The sequence below is a fragment of the Gymnoscopelus braueri genome (genome assembly GCF_963280865.1).
Source record: "Gymnoscopelus braueri genome assembly, chromosome: 22".
NCBI lineage: Eukaryota > Metazoa > Chordata > Actinopteri > Myctophiformes > Myctophidae > Gymnoscopelus > Gymnoscopelus braueri.
The window spans coordinates 16,801,864-16,827,661 of NC_137624.1; the positions used below are offsets into that span (position 1 = coordinate 16,801,864).

Below are 25,798 nucleotides of genomic sequence, written 5' to 3' on the forward strand. Positions count from 1 at the left end.
GGGCCACCACTGTCTAGGACTGGAGCCCACCTCTCCCCCCGGAACCTAGGAGAGCCGCAGAGTTTCCTGGGCTGGGCATCCCACTATCGTCACCTTGTTAGGAATTCGCAGCTATCGCCAGCCCCCTACAACGCTTAACGCACAAGGGACAGCCATTCCGTGTGTAGGACAAGGCATGGCACACTGCCTTCCACCAGCTACGAGAGGCACTCACGGGGTCTCTGTCCTGGCGTACTCCAACCAACCCCAACAAACCGTTCATTGTGGACTCTGACGCCAGTGACGGGGGCCTGCCCACAGTGCTGTGCCTTTTTTTAAGGGGAGAACAGAGAGAAAGTGGTCACCTATTCTAGCTGCTCCCTCCACTACTGCTCGACCTGACGGGAGCTGTTGGCAGTGGTTGGAGCGGGTCCTTAAACACTACCACCTGTACACTTTAGGGCATTTACAGGCATTTAGCAGACGCTTATCCAGAGCGACTTACAATAAGTAAGGTGAACGACACATACATCAAAATGCAGAGAGACAGTGTAGGGCCTTAGTAAACTAGGATCACAGGTAAACCAAGAACCTAGCATCAGTCTAAAAAACAATATACTATCAACATAAGAATCTGTACATGGAAACTTTAGGATACCAGATAAACAATGAACCTAACAATGCACCTGTATGGACAACAGTTCCTGCTCACCCTCTGGGCCACTGGATCCCCCGACCCTTGGGAAAAGAAGGAGGCCCCTCTGAGACTTTGTGTTGGGCATGTGGGTCTCTGGGTACAATTAGACACTCCCTAGGTGGGAGGTGTGCAGTGTTCCGGGGTGTGCACTGTCTGCCACTGTGACTGAGAAAGACTTCCCAGCATGCCTCAGGGCACGCACGCGAGCGCACGCACTCACGCACGCACGCACGCACGCACGCACGCACGCACGCACGCACGCACGCACGCACGCACGCACGCACGCACGCACGCACGCACGCACACACAGTGTTCTTTTTGTTAGAAGATTTGGTACAGTACATGCTGTTTTGATAACTGCATTGTGTTCTATATTTGATCCGTCACAGTTTACTGTATATGTGCAACGCTTGGTTGAAAAACAATGGAGGATGGGGGTTGATGCATTGCACTAGACTAGGCATACATACATACATGTGCATGTCTAAATTAACAGTTAAATAGCATACTGCAGACCTACGGTAATGCAAATCATACATGTATGCAACAATAAGCAACATTCTTTCATAATATTGCACATACCACCCTACATATATATATATATTTATATATATATATATATATATATTCAGGGATATGAAAAGATGAAAAGGGACAGTTTGAGAAAGGGCATCAGAGTTCATACTCATAGCAGACAGCTGGAGGCTTGAAACCCAGAGTGGGCTGCAGAGCTTTGAAGAACACCAGATGCTTCAGTGGGATGAGAAGAACGTGGAAGCACAAGAAACCAGTCTGAAAGACCTGCCACCTCCTTCACCTGTGAACAGTGCCAGAGGGACTGCCACTCCCATGTGGGACTCCACAGTCATACGCTGATCCAGTGGTCCTATGGGACTTAGGAAGCCGACAAAAACTTGCTTTTTGAATTATTATTATTATTTTGTACCTGTATTTACCCAGGGGATGTTCGCTGAGAGTGACTTATCTTTTTCAGGAACGCTCTGCTTCACACTCACACATTAAAACCTGAGAGTTGGAATACAACCACAGTCTTATACTGTGTGCCACTGAGCAGCTCCACTGGAGCCAGGTGGAGGTTCAGTGCCTTGCTCAAGAGCAAGCCACTCCCTTCTCCACCCAGATCCCCCCCCCTCCCCGTCCGGGGAATCGAACCATGACCTTTCGGTTACAAACTCGCTCCTCTAACCTTGAGGCCACCGCTGCCCAAGGGGTAAATAATTTCAGAGGAAGATTGTAAATCAGTTTTCTGCTGATATATATATGTATGTATGTAATACCGATTACCGGATATAAATAGATGCAACAAAACATAATGTGACAGACAGCGCTTAATTGTTTTCTTGACTTACTCGTTTGTTGACTTACTTACACTCAATTTACTTGATTTAACATTCATGTTACTTTTTGACTAGGATTCATGGCATTTACCCTTATCTTGCACTTAGTGCTGTAAGTTGCTCTGGATAAAAGTATCTGCTAAATAAATTGCAAATTGGCACTAAATGTGTGGAAACTAGAAGAACATTGCTCCATGTTACTTGGCAATACAGAAAGATTAAAAAGTTTATGGGAAGAGTTACGGGAATAATAATTAAAAAAACGTATTGGAGCCAAGATTTCTCTTTTGCCATTATATCCAGAAAAAGATAATCAAACTATAAATTCCACAAGTCTGTGAGTGTATATATGTCTGTCCTTCGCGTATCTCGAGAACCGTCCAACCAGTTGTCACATTTGGCGTTTCTATTGCTGACGCCCCAAGGGAGTGCAGCGCCGAATGTGAAGTGGGTCGGATCAGCGGTGTGTGACACAATTACATGCAAAATCAATGCAAATGTGTCCGTCACCCGCGAATGACACAAATGATGGGCACATACTGCACTATCAACACGACTACACAACACCAACACAAGTACACAACACAACAAAACACTAATACAACTGCACAACATCAACACAACCACACAAAACCAACACATCGACACACCTACACAACACACACACACACAGAACAGCAGCCATAGCCTACTGTATGAACATATGGACATGGCCTGCACTAGTTCTAGTAAAAAATAAATAACATTTGATATTAAGCTGCTTGCTTAATGCCAAAACTTGTATTAAGAAAAACTATTCACTGATTCAAGACAGATGCTATCAAGCCTTCAATTAGAATGGAGGATAACTTACATAAACCAAGTATATTTGAATATGTATGGATGCCCTCCTTAATTATGTTTAGCACTTAGATGATCTAGTTGTTTTATTTTATTTTATGAAGGCTTTAACATTCACAATCTATAACAATGACAGTTCGAGAACACCAAGTGATAGGATGTAGGGATAATTGCCATGACACCTCAGCCTGGAGGTACTACACTGTTTGTCCAAAGAGACAGAACGGCAAGGGAGAAAGCTAAACAAAGTAACCAATCTAAAAAAACGACACTGGAAATTTTAATTGACTGCCAATTACTCTCTTTTTTCACTTGCCCTCCAAGGAGTATACGTGCACAGTTTCATGGCAATCCGTCCAATTTTGCCGGAGATTTTCTGCTCACAGACGGACACACACAAACTCACTGACACACGGACGGACGGGGGGGAAAATATAGTCTCGGCCACACCTTTGGCCTGGCGGAGACAATAACTAAACTACAGCAAAGCTACCACAGAGAAAAGCAGTAGGGCCTTCATTATTATTAAAGTTATGATCATGCTGCTCCTACCTGTCCAGCAGATGTCACTCTACCCTCATGATCCGCCCCACATCTATGTCATGTGTTACACCCAGCCCATGTGTGTATACATAATCCCTGCCCATCCCTTAATCTGTGTCTAATGTTGATTATTCTGTAAGTAAGCCTAATGTCTGGGTTTGAAGATGCAATCCTGCATGTTATTCGATGGTTCCTGTTTTTTTGGTATCCTGGTTGTACCCAGGTATGTGGCCTGTTCCTGTACACAGCCTGTTGTGAAAGCAAATGTATTTTTAAACAATTACTATTATTATTCCTTCACGTGGTTAACCAACTGATGTGATTGGGTCATTTCCACATAGATTTGTGCTATCGTGACCAGCACCTGATGTAACACCTTACAATAAACTAAATGACCACTAGGGGTCAAGGGTAAGGTTCATGGTTATCTTTATTGTCCCAATGTCCCCTAGCGCATGGGTTTTCAACTGGTGGTCCGTGGACCACTGGTGGTCCGTGAAGGTATTGCTATTGCATGTGGTCCCTGACCATGCATTTAGTAATGTAGGAAAGTGAAGATTTGTATTAGATTTTATTTTATCGACCACTATAGTTGAGAAACAGTGTGATGTATGATGACGCATCGATGTTGTCAGTTACTTGGAAGTCGGATATCAAGAACTTCCACAGAAATGGGAGTTCGAATTTCAAGGGTTGAGTCATCATTAATAGGAAATGTGCCCATATCAATCGCATGTCTCATGAATCAGTAAACATGAGTTTAATATGGAAGGTTAAGAGAACAGAATAAGGGCAACCATGGGAAAGGAATGGATCAGTGGATCTCAATCTTTTCTGAGCTCTGGACCACTAGCATATCTCAGTTAAATAATGACTGTTAAGGGCTTGATTTAATTCACCTCGAATTAACAAATTAAATGAAGGCCTTAACAGTCATTATTTAATTTCAAGCTTTTTCCCCCACACCACGCCCATATCCCCCCTCCCAACACAACAGTGGTCCCCAGGTTGATTCTCAGTCAGGGTGGTGGTCCCTGGTTCATAATCAGTTGAAAACCCATGCCCTAGCGGATAGTTTTTTTTGCAGCCAGGGTTCACATTAAAAACAAAATACAAAGAACAGAATCAAGATGGAAGGTGTGGTGTTTGGATTGTCACAGTGACTGTCCCAGGCAGTTGTTGAAGAGATGAAGATTACAATGAAGAGAGGGGTCTGGACGTGAGCAGTGAAAGGAGCAGGAGTCAAAATGTCTATCATGATTGTAAGCTTCCTCCTGATGGCACCTTTGTGCTTCCCAAACAGAGAGTGGTGGAAAAAGTACTCAAATGTTTTACTTAAGTAAAAGTATCAATACTGCAATGTAGAAGTACTGCAAAGTAAAATAACGGAATTCTAAATTTACTTGAGTAAAAGTACATAAGTATTGGTATCAAAATATAATTAAAGTACTAAAAGTAAAAGTACTAAAATGTTTGAAAATAGCCGATCTACAAGCTCACAACGCGTCGCGATGCGACGCGTTGTGAGCTTGTAGATCGGCTATTTTCAAATAGCCTACGTGTAAAATAGGGCTAAAGTGGTTAATGTGTGTTTAACAATGTAATAATTTGTATCTGCAAAGTAACTAAAGTTTTCAAATAATTGTAGTGGAGTAAAAGTACAATATTTGCCTCCGAGATGTAATGGAGTAGAAGTAAAAGTATTGAAAATGGGAAATATTCCAATAAAGTAAGAATTCCTCAAAGGTGTACTTAAGTACAGTACTTGAGTAAATGTACTTAGTTACTTCACCCCACTGCCCAAACATCACGATGTTGACGCTTGCTTATCGCCCCGCCCGATCAGTTCAAACCAGCAGAAATAGCAAACAAACAAATTAGTTTGGACGGCGGGCGGCAGCCTGCGGGGGCCTCTGGCAACCCCCGGGGCCCTAAGCGGTTGCGTAGTTCAGGGAGGGCCAGCACTGCTTATAGCTTCGGTCAGGGTTTTTCACTGTGCACAGTTGATGCAGGACAATATCCTGGTGGTGTTGTCAAATTAAATGAGGAGGGGGCAGAGAGATCAGACCTTATCACTTGGTCTTTGATGTTTGCCCCGTGTTTGAGAAAATAGTAGTGGTTGGGGGTCTTTTAACCCAATTTATTAAGCTTACTTTATGTGACAAAGAAGTACTGTAAATCAGGCTTTATTCGCATCCAGGAAATCAGTATTGGTCAGTACCACTTTAACCCCTGGCATCACAATTTTGGGCTCGTCATTAAAGGCAACATTTTTAATCAAACAAATAACACCATTTCAGGTCACCATTTCTATCTAACGTATCACGACCCGCTTGTAGCTATTGCCATTTTGTATTTTCATAATAGAGGCTCTTTTAGCTCAAGTGTTTAAGTAAAACACAAAGAGAGCACACAACTGCTCACATATAGCCATTGTTGAACGTTCCTAATAATAAATACATTTTATTTGTATTGCACTTTTTATTCACAGGGAATCCCAGAGTGCTACATGGTTAAAACATATAAGATATCCTAGAGAGATAATCATTGATATAGCTGTGTTAACAGTCAAAAGATCCTTTGTAGGGATTGCCGCTGTCATCATACTCAAGACCTGAGGCCGATTCTACAAATGTCTTCTAATTCCCAACAGTATTCTGAAAAATAAGTATGTTTCTATATCAGTGGTGCTGAAACTTTTTCATGTCAAGGACCCCCAAAATGATATGTGTTTGGTCGCAGACCCCCATCTTATTCCAGGGACCCCCAGAAGCAAAGATTTGAGTTAAAATGTTCGCTTTAAAACAATATATATTCAAAGATTTGCACACATTTTTACGATTTAAAAAAATAGCAGATCTACAAGCTCGTAGCGCGGCACTCGGTGCCGCGCTATGAGCTTGTAAATCTGCTATTTTTGAATAGCCAAAGTGTAAAATAACGATTGTTTAGCTCAAATCAAGAAGTGACACAGATGTGTTCCAGGTCTTAAAGGGTTAATGCCCCTGTCGCTCCCATGCAGGTCACAGCTTTACTGCAGCCAAAAGCATTCTCTCAAAAAGGAAATTGTACCTACTTCTCCCATGAGCTGGGAGCTCTTTTGTTGAGGTAGAATTCTTATAGACCCACATTTTCACTTAGCTGATTATGGTCTGGGAAGGGATTTGTATTGTAAATCGGCATAGACCAAAATGACTTTGCAGGTGATTGGATCGTTATATACTGTATATAACCAGAGCACAGAGAACAAAACAGGTGGGAAAAAACACTGAAAAGTGTAATGTTTCCCTCCACATTTTAAGATTGTGCTGCCTACAATATAATTTAGGTTGACAATTCACCTCAGATGCAAAAATAAGACTTGAAAGAGAAGGAAGGATGAAAGCTCCGATAAGAAAACTTTCCAAATAACTGTTGCCTTTCACTTCTATATCTGTTAGATTACCACATGACATGTTGGCCTGTCTCCAGATTTCCACAGTCACAGATCATCTAGATGTTTTTCTAAGACATTCAATTTACTGCGTAGACCACAATGCCCCAGTCTCAGCCTAGTTAAACCATCATCATCCCTCCTCCCAGAGTTTATCCCCCACTTCTTACTGCCGCTAGCAAAGCAAAGCAAGCAAAATGTCATGAACTAAAAGCTCCATTCAAATTAATTCCATAGCGGTATCAGCACTAACCCGGAAGCTTTGCACCGTGTGCTATTTTTGATAGAAAAAGGCCTGAATATATTTTGCACTCCATGAAGTGCGAAATATATTCATGCTTAACAGAATCACACAATCATGCCAGGTACATTTGCACATACTGTATGACGAATTTGTCTCGTGAGGGAGGAGCAATGTGCCATACTTTTGGCGCCGTTATGCTCAATGTACGGTATATTACATCGTATGATGGTGTTCCGTATGGAAAATAGCAGAGCTCATAGATCCGCTATTTTAGGGCACCTGAAGGTCAGGATGAGCAAACACAAAAGTGCCATGCGCAGCAGATTCAGATTGGCACATTTGGATATATAAAGGGACAGCCAGTCTGAGGGGTTTACAAGTGCTATTAAACAATTTAGAGCAAGGTTAGGGGAATTAACTAGGTCAATTAACTGATATTCATCATGTATTTCTAGTTCATCATTGTATTATCAGATAAAACCAGGGTTCAATCGGCTGAAGCTGAGGGGGGGGAATTCATGAATCTTCTTTTGATTAAGCACCACCCCCACCCCACATCATTAATTTGTATCGCCAGTGGGGATGTTTTATTTGTCATATTTTTTCAACAAATTGAACCCTGGGTAAAACCACCACGTCTGTGCTTGTTTGTTCTCACTAAATTGTCTTTTCTGTCCTTACTCAACTTCTCACACATTTATAAAGGGTGTTTCCCTGCTATAGATGTGACACAAAGATGTGCTTTGTTTGGCTGCAAACAGCCTGGTCGTGTATAAACCATGCGTGAGTGTTTTCAGTTGAATAACCAGTTTCTTGTTACCTGAGAGACCTGATTGTTGATGAGCCCCCATCTCTTTGGCCCCTCATTAGTGGAGTGTGTGTGTGTGTGTGTGTGTGTGTGTGTGTGTGTGTGTGTGTGTGTGTGTGTGTGTGTGCGTGTGTGTGTGTGTGTGTGTGTGTGTGTGTGTGTGAGTCAGTGTATTGCCAGACGATATAGTACCATCAGCAAATACATTTCTCAATTATACTTTGCCATTTGCTAATGCTACAATGGAATTAATATGAATTACTCAGTTGCATCACTAGTATATCATGATTGTTCCAAGTAGAGGATGGCTGTCTTTGTGTGTAGATGTCTTTTAGTTGAAAAAAATTGCTGTACTTGCCTAAAAAATACAGTCAACTTGTTTTGGATACTGTAGGTCTCATTGAGTAAGACACAGTCTCTAAAACTTGAGTTAAGGGGCCATTCACACTGAGCACTAGAACTATAAAAATATAGTTTTAAAAATCATTCACACTAACTATTAAAAAAAATACAATGGTGAACAATATACAATTGTTATAGTTATAGTTCTCAGTGTGAACAAGGCAATCAATACTTTGAATTGCCTTGTTGTTGATTTGTCCTATACAAATAAATTTGCCTTGCCTTACATCCTGCCTCCTGATCCGCATAAGCCCCTCCCACTGGTGTTCCACCCGTTTTACTCGTTTATCAAAGGACAGCCTGGTATCATTATTATAATCACCTCACATGCTTTCTTGTAACCAGTATAAGTTTCCCCTTGTTTCATTTGCATCAGTGGTAGAAGTACAGTAGCAGTAGGGGTTGTTCAGTAGTGGACCCGGCAGTAACCTGGGGCTATTTGTTAAACTGTTGAACAACAATAGTGGTTTGTCCCTCGAGGAAACACATGAACAGGTGTAACACACATCCAATGGGATGGGTTTACGTGAGTGAGGACTGCAACGGAGAGACAAGCTCACTGTAATGAGAGCAAGAGCGCCTAGCAACACCACGCAGCACTAGATCCCCTGTTCTCCATGGCCAGACTTCTGCATGTATGGCCTTCATGCAGGTATTTATTTATTTATTTCTGTTTCTGTTATTGAGCTTGCCTTCCTCAGCTCGCATGAATCCTAGCGTCCCTATATTCTGGGGCAAACATTCTGCGAAAATAGTCAATCTACAAGCTCTGTTAGATCGTCTACGTTTTTAGATTTGGTGTTGACGGAAAAAAAGGAGTAGTCTCCTGGGGGACTCTGGTTAAGTATAGAGTATAGGGTTTAAGTGATCTAAATAATGTAGAATCTGCTCTTCTCTGCTGTATGCAAGTATACTGTAAAAGCTTAACTACATTCTCCGACAGTAATTCGTAGTTAACAAGTAGACAATGATGATTCCAAATAATTGTGTGGATATGCAGTGCATTTAATGAGAATACGCTGTACACACATTTTGTTCGTGGATGTCGGCCTATAGTGCATTTTATAATTAGTTTGTTATTGACTGGACATTCCAATTCATTTACTTTCAACTATGCTCATACTGTGTGTCTCAAATAGGTCCAGTATGTTATAAGCTATTTGACATTGTGTTTGGTTATTTTACAGCTGGCTGCCCCGTTTGTCTGTCCTAGTATGTGTAGCAAGTATCTTAAGTACAGGTAAGAATCTTCTTACACACACACACACACACACACACACACACACACACACACACACACACACACACACACACACACACACACACACACACACACACACACACACACACACACACACACACACACACACACACACACACACACACACACACACACACACACACACACACACACACACACACACACACACACACGCTTTATCTGACACCATGTGAGCGATGAGACTGTTTGTTTTAATACTGTTTGTTTATTACAGTTTGTGTTAATGTTTTAATACTGTTTGTGTTAACACTGTTTGTTTTCATTGAGCAAATACACCCTAAAGCCTGAGTTATCCTTAGTTGCACCAGAAAGCATTGTGAGCTTATAGATTGGCTGTTTTCAGTGTGCGACACCCTTACGCAACTAAGTAAAGCTCTGGCTAAACTGCTCCCAGTGAGCAGGTTGGTGCCTTGCACAGTTTCCTCCGCCATCGGTGTGAGAATGTGAATCTATGCCATAGTACGGTAGTTGACTAGAAATTTGGCGCTACATAAATGCAGTCCATAATGGTTAGAAATACGATATCCTATAAGAATAAGAACAATTCGTTTCATTATATGGAACTCGCTACATTTCTGCATTGCTTTTATTAATCTATTTAGAATAATTTCATATTTGACAAAGGAACTGCTTTACAGTTCTAACAGAAGCAACGCTTCAAAGACAAACAGAAAGTAAAAAGATTGTCTGTCTGGCTTTCATGAAAATACAATAAAACTATATCAAGGTATTCATATTTTTATGTAAACTGCTGAATAGAAGGCCTCTGACTCATCCCAAGTGTTGCCATGGAAATCGCTGCTGCTCCAGTGGGGCTCTGTGCATTGGCCCCAAGACAATTATAGGGCAGTGGTTCTCAAAGTGTGGTCCGGGGACCTCCAGGAGTCCTTAAGGGGGTTCCAGGGGATCCGCAGCAAAAAACACTCAAGCCCTATTTAATATTTTGGCAATTCAAAAGTAGCCGAACTACAAGCTCACAACGCGTTGTGCGCTTGTACATAGATTATTTTTTAATACTTTTGGTAGAGGTTTGGATTGTGTAGTTACCTTGCCATTATGTAACTCCTAAGGTGTGGGCGAGACATTTTTTAAATAATTGCTCCATTGATTAGGAATTGATCATTCAAAATATGCTCCCAATTAACTACCATTGTACAGTGAAGAGTGAAGAGGCTCTGGAGGCTCTCTTTTAGCCCGTAAACGAACACAAACAAAGCTGACAATATAGAACCTCACCAAACCCTGTAATTTTTTAATTATTTTTTTTAAACAAAACTGTTAATTTAGCTATTTTTATTAGGAAGAAAACCTAGACTGGATCCACAGATCTGGATCTTCAAATTGTAAAATCAACAGGAAGTTGACATTTGTGGCCATGTATCAATTTTGGGGTCCTTGTCATGACAATATTTAAGAACCACTGCCCTAGGGTTCAAGCCAGGGGACTTCTTCCCCTCTAGGTGACCTTTTCATAGTAGAATGAGCTCCACAGCTCACAATATAGCTCTCATACTTCATATGTTTCTGGTTTTATGATAGTTTTAACGACTTAAACCCCATATGGGTAACCGGAGTCCCTCAGGGCTCAATACTAGTGTCTTTTCTGTTCTGTTATTGTGGGGAAAGCTTTTGCTGGAAATAGCCGATCGACAAGTTCACAATGCGATATTTAGTCTTAGTTTTAGACATCATAGATTAGTTTTTATTAAGTTTTCGGCAGTGAAAAAAGGTAGTCAACCAACATGTTTCGTCACAGTTTTAGTCGACGAAATCAACACTGCACTGAAGTACATCCTGATTCTCTCCACACAGAGCTTGGATGTACAAGAGGGATGCAGCTGACCTCAACAGGCCCCCAGACAGTGCAGAAGGCAGAGGGAGAGAGTGTGACTCTGGGCTGCACCTACACACCAAGCCCTATTGACACTGGAGAGCTGGATATAGAGTGGTCTGTGGTCAGCCCAGACACAACCAAGAAAGACCAGCTGGTAAGACAGTAAGAATGGCGGAAACACAGCTTCCTTGCAGTCATTTTGTTTTTGTTAGTGTATAATGTATTTGTTAGTGTATACTAGAATCAAACTCTATTTTGCTTGTGTTGCTAAAAGTGACAGAGATGAGGTGAGATGAGTTGAGAAGAGCTGAAATCAGATGAGTTGAGAGGAGATTAAATTAAACGAGTTGTGATAATACAAGTTAAGAACTTATTAAAGCCATGATGGCAATTTGGAATAAATATAACAATTGCTTTGTTATTGAGTTGAGTACTTAAACGCCCGTAGACATGGTATAATCACTATGAATCACGGCAGGGAGATTGGGATTGTCGCCCAAGTGCCAACTATCTAGTGCCAACTTAGCTGTTGTGGTTGTGCTCTCATATTGTTAATGACAATGACAACAATAGGAATTCATTTAAAAGGCTTGCTTCATTCTGAGTTTTTAGTTCCCGCAAAGAAGATCAATCTATTACTTGATTGCCTTTACCAGACAAAAACTAAACTCAGTGATGGTGAATTGAATTGTGGATACACTGCTAATTAGTTATTTCCTCCATTTTGCCTTTCTAAGCTGAAAAGTGTTTTCTTAGGTGGTTTAGCAATTATTCTTAGCCATCTTATATAATTAGTATATTTGAAAGTCAATTAAATTCATTAGTTCGATTAACTGTTGCACACTTACTCAATACTCTTTTTTTGGTTCTAGCTCATATCATATACTGGTGGAACTAAATACGTCCATGCCAACCATGAGCTGGCGAGGGGCCTCGACTTTGCTGCGGGCGACCCCTCCATGGGTGACGCGTCGCTCTCAATTGCTCTGCTGACGCCTGCCCATAGTTCAACTTACCAGTGTAAAGTCAAGAAATCACCTGGCGTGGACATGCGCAAGGTGTCACTGGTCGTAATGGGTAAGACTGGGCATTGGGTTACAACCTTGGGTTAGCGCATGTCACTGAGCTCCATTATTTATGTCAAACTCTACTTACATTACCCAGGGTTAGGTGTGTGAGAGAGAGGCCTAGCTGGGGCAACAAACCCATATTTCTTTTAAAGGAACCTGGAATAAATTGCCAGCCCTATCCTTAAAAGTAACAACAAATATTCTACACATTTATGCTGCTCTCATAACATGTAAGAGGTGAGGCTCTATTAGAGTAGATATCAGTCCTCAATGCATGTGATTGTGCTTCTATAGGAGTCATTACAGAACTGGAGGACATGACCCTTTCTGTTTTATGTATTTCGAGGAAAACAGAACCAAATAATTTGATTCGTCCTACTCAGGCTTCAAAGGTACACTTTTTATGAGGTATTTTATTTATTGTGTGCCATTAGTCTCGCCAGACAACTCTTCCACAATCTTCCAATGCAACAGAGTAGACCTTTTCACGAGTCTAAAATGACGGACCCGAACGCTAACGGACCCGTGAGTGAAATTTCTTCCGAGATCCGATTGGTTCCAGCATATATTTTGTACTGCTTTTACATTCAGATGAAGATCAAAAACTCTACCCAGGATGAGATGATTAGAATCAGCATAGCCAAAGTGTACAATCTCACATTTATTCTTGTTCAGCCAAAAGCAGTATGATGCATTTTCATCACACATTAACTAGCTGTAGGCTGAGTTAAGAGTGCATTGTTATTTGTCATCTATGTAGCAGAGGAGGGGGGGGGTTGCATCTATTAAATGGAGGATATAAAGAGACCAAAACAACGCCGTCTTTCTGAAAGTTAGTCATCGTGAATCTCAGTGTCAGTGCAGTGTCAGTGAGGCTGTTGTGGGCTGTTGTATTGATTGCTGCAAAATGAGCTCAATAACAAGATGTGGAGTTGGAGTTGGCTTATAAAGAGCACTAGTGAGGACCAATTGAATGAAGATACGGTTGAAAATTGGTGAAGTGCTCCTTTAAAAGTAAATCAATCTGCAATGACCCTAACTATCTCAATGAATTTATACCAAAATAAAATAAGAGTTTTACGGACTTCCCACATTATCCACATTCCAAGATGTCAAAGCCTGAGCCAAAAACTTTCCTTCTAAACATCTTGTCAAGATAGTTCCTGGCTGGGCCTTTCAGCTGTGCTAATTTAACACTGGAAATGCACTTTGTCTAACCCTGCCAACAATGGTCAAACGGTTACAGGTTTAGGCTGCCTGTTTAAAAGCAGCGACTGTACAAATATATATTGACCTCTTGTTGGGCCAAACATCTATAGAAATACATTGAAAGAAAGCTTGTTTGTTCAAAGTGTGAACCTGCAACTGTGAAATTGCTGTTAACGGGAAAGAGAGGCTTCTTGAAGAAATACTGTGCAGCTTTCTTTCTTCACATTTTGATGTATGTTGGATTCAGGGCGTTCAAGTGGTCTAATGCACTTGACAGCTTAACAGATTGTAAGAGAAAATACCTGTTTGTTTGATTGTGTTTGTGTTGCTCAACCCACACACAAAGATACGTTTATTTTAAAGGCCAAATACACCAAGCTGTCTTGTCCTGCCTAGTCTCTCGAGACAGACTGTTGGGTGTTGGGTGACGGACGTCACCTTAAAGTTGCCCCAAACCTACTTTCATTTACAGTCTATACTCCAATCACACCACATAGTGTGTAGCTGATGGTACTGTTCTGCGTGAGAGGAAATAATTATCCTTAATACTGGGCGAATAGCCTACGTGAAGGAATAACATTATACCCCTTTTACACCAGAATTAGCGCATGTACGCTTTGTTTTCATGCTAGTCGGTTTAGGGTTGGATTGGGGTTGGAGTTGAGGTTGGGGTTAAGGTTGAGAATAGGGCATAAGGATCATAGGTACGCTCCCTACCTTTCAAAAAAAAAATCTAGTGTGTCACATTCGACCCAGACCATATGGGCAAAAGGTTGTGCTACACTCGCTACAACAATTAATGTTTGAGTGCGTTTCGGACTGAAACCACCTTCCCCATGATAGAAACTGTGAGCGTGACTGTTTTGAGCTGCTGTGCTGATCTTAACTGACATTTTCACATATCAATATATGGCCAGGCCCATACAAGTCTTATTCACACCTTCAATGACATAGCAGCCTTGAAATCACCCGTGAAAGAACTTGGGAACCAAGTTATATAACCAACCACCACTTTCACAACAACTCCCATTTGAACAAGTTAAGATAGAGAAGAACACATTTCTATAGTTTTAATGATGTGATATGGCTCCTCTCTGCTGGGTAGCTAGCTACACTATAATGATGGCCACAACAACCCTCGGTTCATGGGTTAAATTACACCAAGGAATATAACTCTGAACTCTTTTCACGATTAATACTACTTCTTTTTTATTCTAACCCTATCATTTTTAAAGCTGCAATCTGTCATGTCCTAACCAGGATTTGAACCCGGGTCAACCCGCAAGAGCGCCAACATTTCAACTGCAGAGCTTCAAGCCATTTCTGAGTTTCATGCAACTACCATGTCAACCAGTAGTGGTCCTACTCGACCACAGGATGCATTTCTCAATAAAAAAGCAGGGAGACCAACCACAATCACTGCAGTTGTGTTAGTTATTTTGTTTTAACATACTCTACCAAGATTGGTCAAAAACAATTCTTCACGAAAAAAGTTAATAGATTGCAGCTTTAAGTCATCAAAATTACAGTTAACATATATAATTAAATGTATATGACTGTGTGCATACTTTGCATACACTACCGATGACGTGCGTTTTACTTGAGCTCTGCAGTTTCATTTTCGTGGCGTTCCTTTTGGTGATTGCGGAATTACAGAAATGTTCACAGAAATGTGCTGCACTGAGTTATTAAAGTCTGAATTGATGTGTCTGCTTCCATTTCATCCTGTTGGGGGAAACAAATGCACTAAACCTCCGATATGGGAGCTGTGTGCAATGATACATTCATTTTATATCATTTCAGCAAAGCCCTTGGTGCCCAAGTGCTGGAAGGAGGGAACAGGGTTGGTGGGAGAGGCTGTCTCCTTGCATTGCAAGTCTGCAAATGGCTCTCCTCCTTTGAAATACATGTGGAACAGGGAGAGAGGTGGCCCCATGCCTTCCTTGGCCACACAGAGTAAGTCTGCCCTCTACTGCTAGTAGTGTGCTACTGCATCGTGTGTGTGTGTGTGTGTGTGTGTGTGTGTGTGTGTGTGTGTGTGTGTGTGTGTGTGTGTGTGTGTGTGTGTGTGTGTGTGTGTGTGTGTGTGTGTGTGTGTGTGTGTGTGTCAGCATGCGCACCAGTCTGTATCCTGCGTGCATGTGTTTTTGTGTGGTAGAAAAACAACATTATAAGTCCCCATTCTTCATGTAATGTACATGTATGTGAAAACACTAATCTTAGGGCACACGTGTGTCCGTTCTATGTTCAGATAGCGATACTGGGGATCTGATCATCAGCAACCATTCACACGCCTTCTCTGGGATCTACCTTTGTGAAGTCACCAACGCAGTGGGAAAAGAAAGCTGCAGGATCAATCTGAGAGCAGACAAACGTAAGCTCATTCCCCCACACGCAGAGCGCACTCATCTGCATAACACTCATTCCCTCATGCACACAAGGCTCAGTGCACGAATGCGCACGCACACACACAGCTTATAAATGTTCACCTTTTGCTTCCATTCTTTGTCATTGTACTGTGTCAAATTCACCATCCTCCCAGTGGGGGAATGAACATTAGTATTGGTGTTCGCGATAGCCTCAAGCCTCATGCACAGTCTAAAACTAAATCCTATATTAAAATTGGCTTAAAAGGGACATTTAACTTTCAAACATGTTTGAAAGTACTTCAAACATATGTTTGAAGTACTTTCAAACATGTTTGAAAGTGAAATATCCCTTCAAGGGAGGACCAGCCGGCCAGGGGACCTATGACGTCACACTCATGTCACTATGACTCAGCCATAACCAAATAAGGAGTTCCCAATGCAGCTACGCCCAAATAAGGAGTGTCTAACCTCTCTAACCTCAATGTGTCGTCATGGCATCAGGCGCAAACAAATCAGTCATCTCCATATATACACGAATCCACGGAGCGCTGCCCTGCGCGCAGCCATTGCTGCGGTGTCAACGCTCCGCGGACGCGACACGCAAGCAATGGCCGCCTACAGGCAGCTACAGGCAGCGCGTCTGTGGATTCGTCTATATGGGCACAAAAGGGGCATTGCTCAGCCCGAGTACACACATGGACACAAAAAATGACTTCTGCTGACTGTGAGTTGATGTCCACCCAGGAGTCATTGTTTGTGTGTGTCCATCCGTGCAAGTTTATTTGCAGAATATGAATAAGGCTTGTGAACCTGGCTTTACACTTTTCATAAGACCAGTGCCAGACTGCTTTTGTCATTTCCTCCTAAGATAATTTCCCATCATATGCTCTTGGTGGCCTGTTTGAGGTACTGTAGAACTGTTGTTGATGACTCTGCACTTCCTGCACAAGGACATCACTTTGCTCGTGGGGGAAATTACATTCCCAAGGCTTTTCTTCCATTGCCAGTACAGACAATGCACGGCTCTTAAAGGCAATTATATTTGATTGGTCATAATTAAATCCACGTGCTGTGGATGCCTTTCTACAGCATGGAAAATATTTAAAGTTTGTCGCCACACCCCATCCACCACACCACTGTCTGCGCTTAACATCGGTTCACCCGTTTCCCCGATTTATACTAAGTTCCACGCCGGTGTTATGTGCCAAAAATAGCATTAAATGCTCACGAGTCAGCTATACTCTGTGCGAGCTCCCCGCACAAAACTAGGCTAACACAGGATTTAGAGACTGATTGTCTGATTCTTTACTATCCACATTTCTTTCAGCTCCCAACAGAGCAGGGGTGATCGTTGGCACAGTGGTGGGTTGTCTGCTCCTCCTTATCCTTGCGCTGTTGTTCATCTGGCTTCTGATCTGCAAGCTTCGCGAAAGGAGGCCCCGCTACGAGAAGGAAGCGTCCAATGAGATCAAGTAAGTGCTGTTCTACAATGTGTACAACAGATAGCAGACTGTAGAGCCTGCAGGACCGTACATTGTTGCTGTGTCTCGGGAGAGTTTAGTGAAGGTCACCCACTTGTTCACATCTCACAGGTTTCAGGGGAAATCGCACCTTGCCAAGAACTCTCAGAACCTGTGTGTACAACTAGTTGAAAATAGGAAGTGAATGTGATGCTTAACGCACAAATACTCCAGTAACCAAGAACCTTGGGTCATTTACGTGTCTAACCATCCATTCCTCTGAACATACAGTACTTACAAAGGCTCTTGTCTTGCAGTAGGCCTAAATCAAATACAATACTTCTTGAGTGTTTAAAAGGTTGACAACTCTAGGTAAAGAAGGCTGTCACAACAGTATGTACACAGTTGTAAAAACAAAAATATGAATCTCATGCATTTTACAAAGACATGCTGTATATCTATCACAGACACAGCCATTATTTTACTTGGGCAATGAGCTTGTGCCAATTGTACAGCTGCCATATATCGCTAGGGCTGATGCTGTTGACCAATCAACACAAGTTAAAGCTGTACCCTGACTATACCCTCCCTGGGGGTTTTACAGCATTGATCAAGCCGCGCAGCTAAAGGCAAGGAGGGCTCATATATGACATCACACCACAGTCGACCTCTCTGCATAAACCCTCTGAGGTCGCGGAGTTCAGGAAGATTAGAGGGAAACTCATGTCAAACATGGACAAAATTCAGCCTCCAAAAATAGCTACTGAGACAAAACAGTGACCTTCGTTTAAAGAATGGCTGCACAATGGCAGTCAGCAAACAATTCTCTCTCCCCCCCCCCCCCATTGCCTAACACTGATTTGCACTGGCATCGGGTCAAGCATGTCAATAGGGGCATATTGCATGCATGTCCTTATATATTTGTCCTTACACAATCCACGTTGTACGGTTCTCGAGATACGTTCACTACAGACGGACAGATGTACAGAGATTTTGTGCATTTATAGTAAGATTATTATTAGATGAACGCCTGCTGAAGACAAAGCTTGCTCAAAGTTTGATCGCCTCATGGTTTTTCTTTGAGTGCCTTTTCTTCACATTTGGTTGCTACTGCATGTGAGACTGTGTGCTGTCGCTACTGTTGGCTTTGCTTTGCAACGTCTGGAGAGCATCACATAACAAATCTTGGAATCTTCACCACTTGCCTGACAGGAAATCTCCCCTCGTGCCATTCTGCCAAGATGTTCTTGGGCATGTCTCTCTGTCTGGTCTCTTTATTTGTTCTGTACAATTTGCTGTGGAAGCAGTTTTAGAACAGGGATACATTTGACCCTGTGGTGATTTGTTCCCGACAAATTCATGATCATGTTGTAGAACATGAACTATTTACAGTAGATATTCTTTTACTGAATACTCAGACAGTTACACAAACTCCCTCGTTACAACACATCTTTCAATAAATGCACCGAATCTCTGTTCGGACGTATGTACGTCTGTAATCCACGTATCTCGAGAACCATTCAACCGCCCGACTTCAAATCTAACACACACGTCACAGACGACCCGAGGGAGTGCCGTGCCCGGTGTCAAGTCGGCCGGATAGGCGGTTGTCCAGAACTGCCAGAAAAGGCTCTGGCCGCGGCCCAAATGAGCCAGTTGATTGCCATGACAACCCCAGCCTAAGCTTAGGCAAATTCCCCACACCTGTCCACATCTGCCATTTGATTACTTAGTCAGTCCACTTTCCACAGTCAGGGGACAAGGACAGACAGATATAGAGATCTCCATATATGGGCATTAAAGGGTCACAGACAGACAGACGGTTACAGTGGGTACTCTGACGGGTACAATGGGTATTGCATAACAGGGTGGGGCATGCATTCCCGACTTGCATCATTCCCGAGTAGGCCGGTGCCCGACCGGCACAGGTCTAGTTATTTAAATGAAGTAAACTTTAGATATTAACTGCAAACATTGTCAGGTGACATACCAACAACAATATTAGCATCCTCTTGCATTTAATTAAGAACGAAACCTAGTGCCTGCCATAGACTATTGCACTGTGTTCAATTGTGTCATGGAAATGAGCAGTGAACCGCTGAAATCGACTTGCTGCCAGAGGTACCAACTTTCTGAACCTTCCATTCAAATTAAACCATTCATTGAGCCATGTGATTTCACAATTATATGTGGGCAGAAAGGATGCTTGTTGAAAGGGTCGTGCCAACTGCGAAGCAGCAGCCTATTAGCCGCAAGTACTGCTACAGCTTTGAGGAGAGTGCAGCAAGTCTATGGCAAATAAGCATTTTTGATTTCACAAAGCCATAACAAACCGAGAGAACAAATAAATCATGTCTTATGTTTACTATAACAGATCTGCTGTGGATACATCTATTGACAATGAGCAATTTCTCCAATCTTGGGAGATATGAAGAGGAGCTCAAACCAAATGCATTATTGACTGTCATACGTTTGGACTCTGAATGACACAATGTGCAATTGCTGGCCCAGTTGTTGGCAGACAAGGAACAGGAAATACTGCAGGATAATAATAGTCTGTTGGCCTGATAATTCAGGGGAAAGGGGGTATTTTTGTCACAGTACATTTGCATATAGCATGTGAAATGCGTCCTCTACATTTAACCCTTTAAGACCGGGAACGCATCTGTGTAACCACTTTAACCATTATCTTATACTTTGGCTATTCAAAAATAGCAGATCTACAAGCTCATAGCGCGGCACAGAGTGCCGCACTATGAGCTTGTAGATCTGCTATATTGTGAAAATGTGAATTTCTTTTACTCAATTCTTTGCTTCCGGGGTCCCTGGAACAACATATTTTGAGATGGGGGTCCACGGCCAAATACATGACATGAAAAAGTTTGATTATAGCAACACAAGTTTTTTTCAAAAAACTGTTATGATTTAGAAGACATTTGTAGAATCCCCCAGAAGCAAATATTAGAGTTAAAAATGTTCGCTTTAAAACATATATTGAAAAATGTGCACAAATTTATGATTTTTAAAAAAATAGCAGATCTACAAGCTCATAGCGCGGCACTCAGTGCCGCACTATGAGCTTGTATATCTGCTATTTTTGAATAGCCAAAGCATAAGATAATGGTTAAAGTGGTTCAAATCTAAAATGACAGACACTTTCCTGGTGTTAAAGGGTTAACCCAACCTAACTATACTAGGAGTAGGAGTGGGATTGGAATAAACAATCTTACAAATAGGCCTAAACGATAATCAATACTTAATTTTGGGCTGATCTGATTTAACATGAATGACTGTAGTGTACACCTGCCCCAAGGAACATGGTTGCACAGATGATGAGGGCTCTTTTCATACACTTCAGCCCGAGCAATTTAGTAAAGTTCAAGTAATTAGAAGCAATGGTGTGGAACCCACGCTGCCGTGGGAGGTGGAATACCTCAGAGCCAATTTGGTGCAAAGTTGTTTTTGATAAGCCTGATTTAAAGTCTTTACACACCAGAGGCGGGTCGAATAAAACAATAGCAAAATCCCCTGCGAGTATTTTGCATCAAAACTATTCATATCGTCAGGTTGAGGCATTTATTTGTGGTAAACAAAAATCGACCATACATAAATATTTATGTCGGGGGGGGGGGGGGATTAAACACACACACAGAGTTGTGAAAGGACCATATACCTCGCCTTTATACTTAGTCAAAAATAGCAGATCTACAAGAAGTGGGCTATTTCCGACGTGCAACACTGTCGTACAACAAAGTATAAATCAGACCTAATTTAGGCAATGGATGAACAGATCCTGGCCAGAGTTGCTGGGGAAGAAGCCAGCTGTAGAGTGTGTGGCTTGAATGTAGAATGTAGAAAGTGGCTAGTTGCAAGTGTGGGCTGCAGGCAATGTTGACAAAGGAAGACTGGGTGCTGTCAGGAGCAGCATGAAGATTAATTTCACACCCTTCTGAGGGAGAGTAGCCGCAGAGGAGTAAAGAAGCCAGGGATTCATTGGAAACTACAGTATATCAGTGGTGGAAAAAGTACTCAAATGTTGTTATTTTTATCAATACTGCAATGTAGAAACACTCTGTTATAAGTAAATGTCCGGTAATCAAAATGTACTTGAGTAAAAGTACAAAAGTATAGGCATCAAAATATACTTAAAGTACCAAAAGTAAAAGTACTCATTATGCAGAATGTCCTGTTTCACAAGTTATCATATTATGTCTAACTAAAATGCATTAAAATATTTTGAAAATAGCTGATCTACAAAGTCACATGGGCTTGAAGATTGGCTATTTCCAAATAGCCAAAGTTAAATTAAGTGGCTAATGTATGTTTGTATGTATGTTTTGTAATAATAATCCAAATCTACAAAGTAACTAGTAAATAATTGTAGTGGAGTACAAGTACAATATTTGTCTCTGAGATGTAGTGGAGTAGAAGTAAAAGTACTGAAATTTGGAAATTCTCCAGTGAAGTAAAAGTACCTCAAATTGTACTTAAGTGCAGTCTTTGAGTACTTAGTTACTTTCCACCACTGGAAACCATCCAGCTATAGGCAAGTTATGATGATAGTAATTTAGTCTTTTCCAGTGCCAAGCAAGCAACATGACAGGTTGAATGGACTTTTCCATTTCATGGAAATCCTCTTTCTGATCAGTGATGATCTCACACTGAGCACCAGGCTCATGGGAAGCAACCAAAATAGCACGCGTCTAATGTCTACCACAAAGATTTCACCAGAAGCAGACAGGTACCTGCACGCCAAACATGCTCTGCGTTTAAGCATCAGCAACACCTGCAAACACAGCATGCGTGTCTACAGGAATGATACAAAACAGAGCAGCTAGAGTTGACCATGTTAAAAAACTATTAAACCCTATTTATTTAATAATTGACTGGGGTCCCCAGTGCTCTATACTAGGAGCACTGGGGGCCACTAGCATTTCCCTCTACACCAAATCTCTTTGATGAAAATAGCCAATTTACTGCCATTTCACTGAATGTTCTCCCCAGAACAGGGACACAAGTGTTCAAGTGCAATGCCATTACTGTATCCTCACTAGTGCGTTTCATGAGTCAGCTGCATGCCTTGCTCAAGCACTAAGATTTAGTAGTGCTTACACAACATGAAACAATGCTCATTAAACCATTTAAGCCCAATAATCTTTCAGCTACAGTGACGCTATGCCAGTACATGCGAATAAGAGAAGAGAATCGATGTCACGCGAGTGTCTTGGAGGTGCACTGCAAACAAAAGGTGCTTCTTATATGGATGTGGCTCCTTTGTGCGGTTCAGAAGCATGAAAAAATATATATTTGGACGTACCGTCTTCTTTTCATGAGATGGTGGATGTTGCGAGCCTTTGCGATGTTGCAGGTCTCTGCAAGACACAAAAAGATATCACTCGATCGGTCTCACAAACGCAATTGTAAGGGCTCGTGGGATGGTCACTTGAATTAAATTGGCCTACACTCCAGGCTGGGAATCAATCCAAAAATGTCTATGTGATGTGTCAATGTATATGGGTTTGTTACAGTAAACTGTCTCAAACAGTCCCATGGTTTAGACCAGTGGTTCTCAAACTTTTTCATGTCAAGGACCCCCAAAATGTTATGTATTTGGCCGCAGACCCCCATCTCAAAATATGTTATTCCAGGGACCCCCAGAAGAAAAGATTTGAGTTACAAATGTTTGCTTAAAAAAATATTAAAGATTAAAGATTTGCACAAATGATCACGATTTTTCAAAAATAGCAGATCTACAAGCTGATAGCGCGGCACTCGGTGCCACGCTATCAGCTTGTATATCTACTATTTTGAATAGCCAAAGTATAAAATATGGATAAAGGGGTTAAAATGATTGTGATACTTTATTAACTCATTTTGCTGGGGACCCCCTGGTACCCCCCAAGGACCCCTGGGGGTCCCCGGACCCCACTTTGAGAACCAATGGTTTAGACTACTTATTTCTGTCCAAGTCAGTCAATACTGTAGGTGCTATAGTAACTGGCTGTTTAATTCGATTAGTCTTGTACTAGCACCATGACATAAACAAGACAACATAATGTAAATTATAGTAACCCTAACAAAAATAAGACATGGGTACTATCAAAAATAACTTAGGGGAAAGCCCCACCTTGTGACTGTGTACTTTTAAAAGACAACTAAAACAATGGAAACATGTCTCAAACGGTTACATGTCATTGTTGGTTAGGTATTAGACATAGTAGTTAGGTATTTAGGTTATTAGGCTTAAATTAGGTATGGTATTTTATTTATTTATTTGTAGTTTATTGTTGTGTTTTTTTTGTGGGACTACGGATGGAAATTAGCTTCTAGCTAAATCTGGCATGTTTACATGACAGATTGTTTGTTTATTTCTTGTAGGCTACATGTATTGAAAGTTCATTCATGTGCACTGTCCCGTTCCATAAATAAACAAATAAAGTAAAGTAAAAATAACCCAGTAAATAAGACACCACATTTGGCAGATATAACTCAATGTAAGGGGGGAATTAGTTACAGATAGGCAGGCCAGGTTCACTTAAATAAAAATGCGTAGTTTCATTTGCGTCGTCCAGAAATACAAAACACAATTGTTTCAGAACACTCATCAGCACCTAAATGTAGGCAATGGTTTTTCAGATTTTCACCATTAATCTCACATTATTAAACAAACACCATCTACTGTTTGTTACCACAAATGGGAGGTCCTCTCTGCTTCCTACAGACGTCACCTGAAGCCTGACGCAGTTACTCAGACTGTCTGTAGGCGGCGGCCTATGACTAATAGGAATTGTTAAAGGGATATTTCACTTTCAACGGCATGTGATTTACCAATAGAGACATGTGATTTACCCCCAATAAATAGATTACAAACATGCTAGCGATGCGATGCTCGGCTCAACGTTTGGTCAAATATTTCCATGATTGTCACTTGTCAAAGTCAGTGTAATTTTTTGTTCAGTTCATGTCGGTATATATGTTCTCGTATTTCCGACTAAGACTTTTATATTATAATCACTAACCTGGTCAGATGTTTCCGGGGCCCTCTGCCTCTCCCTGGGCTACAGGTGTGTATGTGTGCGTGCGTGTGGGCACGGGCGCGTGTGTGTGTGTGTGTGTGTGTGTGTGTGTGTGTGTGTGTTTTCTTCAATGATTATGTCTTTCTCAGTCCAATCTCCGAATTTTCAATTCAATTCAAAGGGGCTTTATTGGCATGAGAAACATACAGTAGCCTACGTTGTAACGTTTCCATTGCCAAAGCTCAGCTGTGAAATAAAACGAACTGTGAAAAATAAGAAATGTGTCGGTTCGGTTATACGGGAATAAATAAATGTGGAAATATTTCTCCCACGCAGTCGGCCAAAAAGTAATTTCCTCAGCTGTGTGTCCTCCCATAATCTCTCACTAGGTGATACAGGGATGTTTAGTATCTCAGAATCACCTGCTGAATGCTGATGCAATTGATAGATAGATCAGATAGATCTATCTGGCCAGAGCCGCGTCTTATGAATACTAGTATTAGTATTATCAATAACAATTAATAATACAATAATTAATAAAGAATACAATTGATAAATATTAATACTTATAAATGAACAGTATTATTATTATTATTAAAATAAAGTCTCTCCATGGCCAAAGTAGGGATGCCATCAGGCAGGATTAATACACAAAAAGCACAAATAAAGTTCTTGCTATCCTTAACCAAGCATGTCCTGGTCTTTCAGGGAGGATGCCCCAGCTCCTGAGAGCCGCCCTGGCAGTCGTGTGGCCAGCCGTAATGCCAGCCACTACAAAGGGGTGATGTACAACCAGGTGGGCAGCCCAGAATCTCTGGGTTTGGATGATGGACGCACATGTTCTCCCTCTACTACCAACCTTGCATGCACTCCTGTCAAATATGACAGCAAGTATGGCTACGCAGTGTGACTATATCATGTGAACTGTGAAATGAAGAGAATATGAGCAGTCTTTTGACCTTAAAACGTGAATATTTAACTGTGGTAATATGATTACCGAGTTCTATAATAAAACCTCATTACAAAACTGTGAAGCATAGAGCCTTGATGATATAGCGTTGTTCAACTTAATTGCTTTCAGCAATATCTCTTATATAGGCCTATATCTTGGTCACTCACAAATGATGGTTTACCCTTTTTATAATTTTCATAATAAACTAAGATGCTTGTATACCAACATAGATTGTTGTACCAGTCATTACTAAACCTGCTTATGGATCACATTCTAATGGGAGTTACTTTTAAAACATAATG

General features: G+C 41.4%; 1 protein-coding gene across 1 annotated transcript in view; it reads left to right on the forward strand.

The window, feature by feature from the left end:
- The window catches only part of vsig8a (V-set and immunoglobulin domain containing 8a), a 165,886-nt gene extending 140,177 nt beyond the window's left edge, over positions 1-25,709 (forward strand). The window contains exons 2-9 of the mRNA XM_080419024.1: positions 8,698-8,956; positions 9,492-9,544; positions 11,399-11,574; positions 12,293-12,497; positions 15,503-15,655; positions 15,951-16,073; positions 17,396-17,540; positions 25,253-25,709. Of these exons, the coding sequence (XP_080275150.1) occupies positions 8,922-8,956; positions 9,492-9,544; positions 11,399-11,574; positions 12,293-12,497; positions 15,503-15,655; positions 15,951-16,073; positions 17,396-17,540; positions 25,253-25,454 (1,092 nt within the window). The 5' untranslated portion in view covers positions 8,698-8,921 and the 3' untranslated portion in view covers positions 25,455-25,709. The remainder of the gene's footprint in view (positions 1-8,697; positions 8,957-9,491; positions 9,545-11,398; positions 11,575-12,292; positions 12,498-15,502; positions 15,656-15,950; positions 16,074-17,395; positions 17,541-25,252) is intronic.
- Positions 25,710-25,798: the final 89 nt, after the last annotated feature.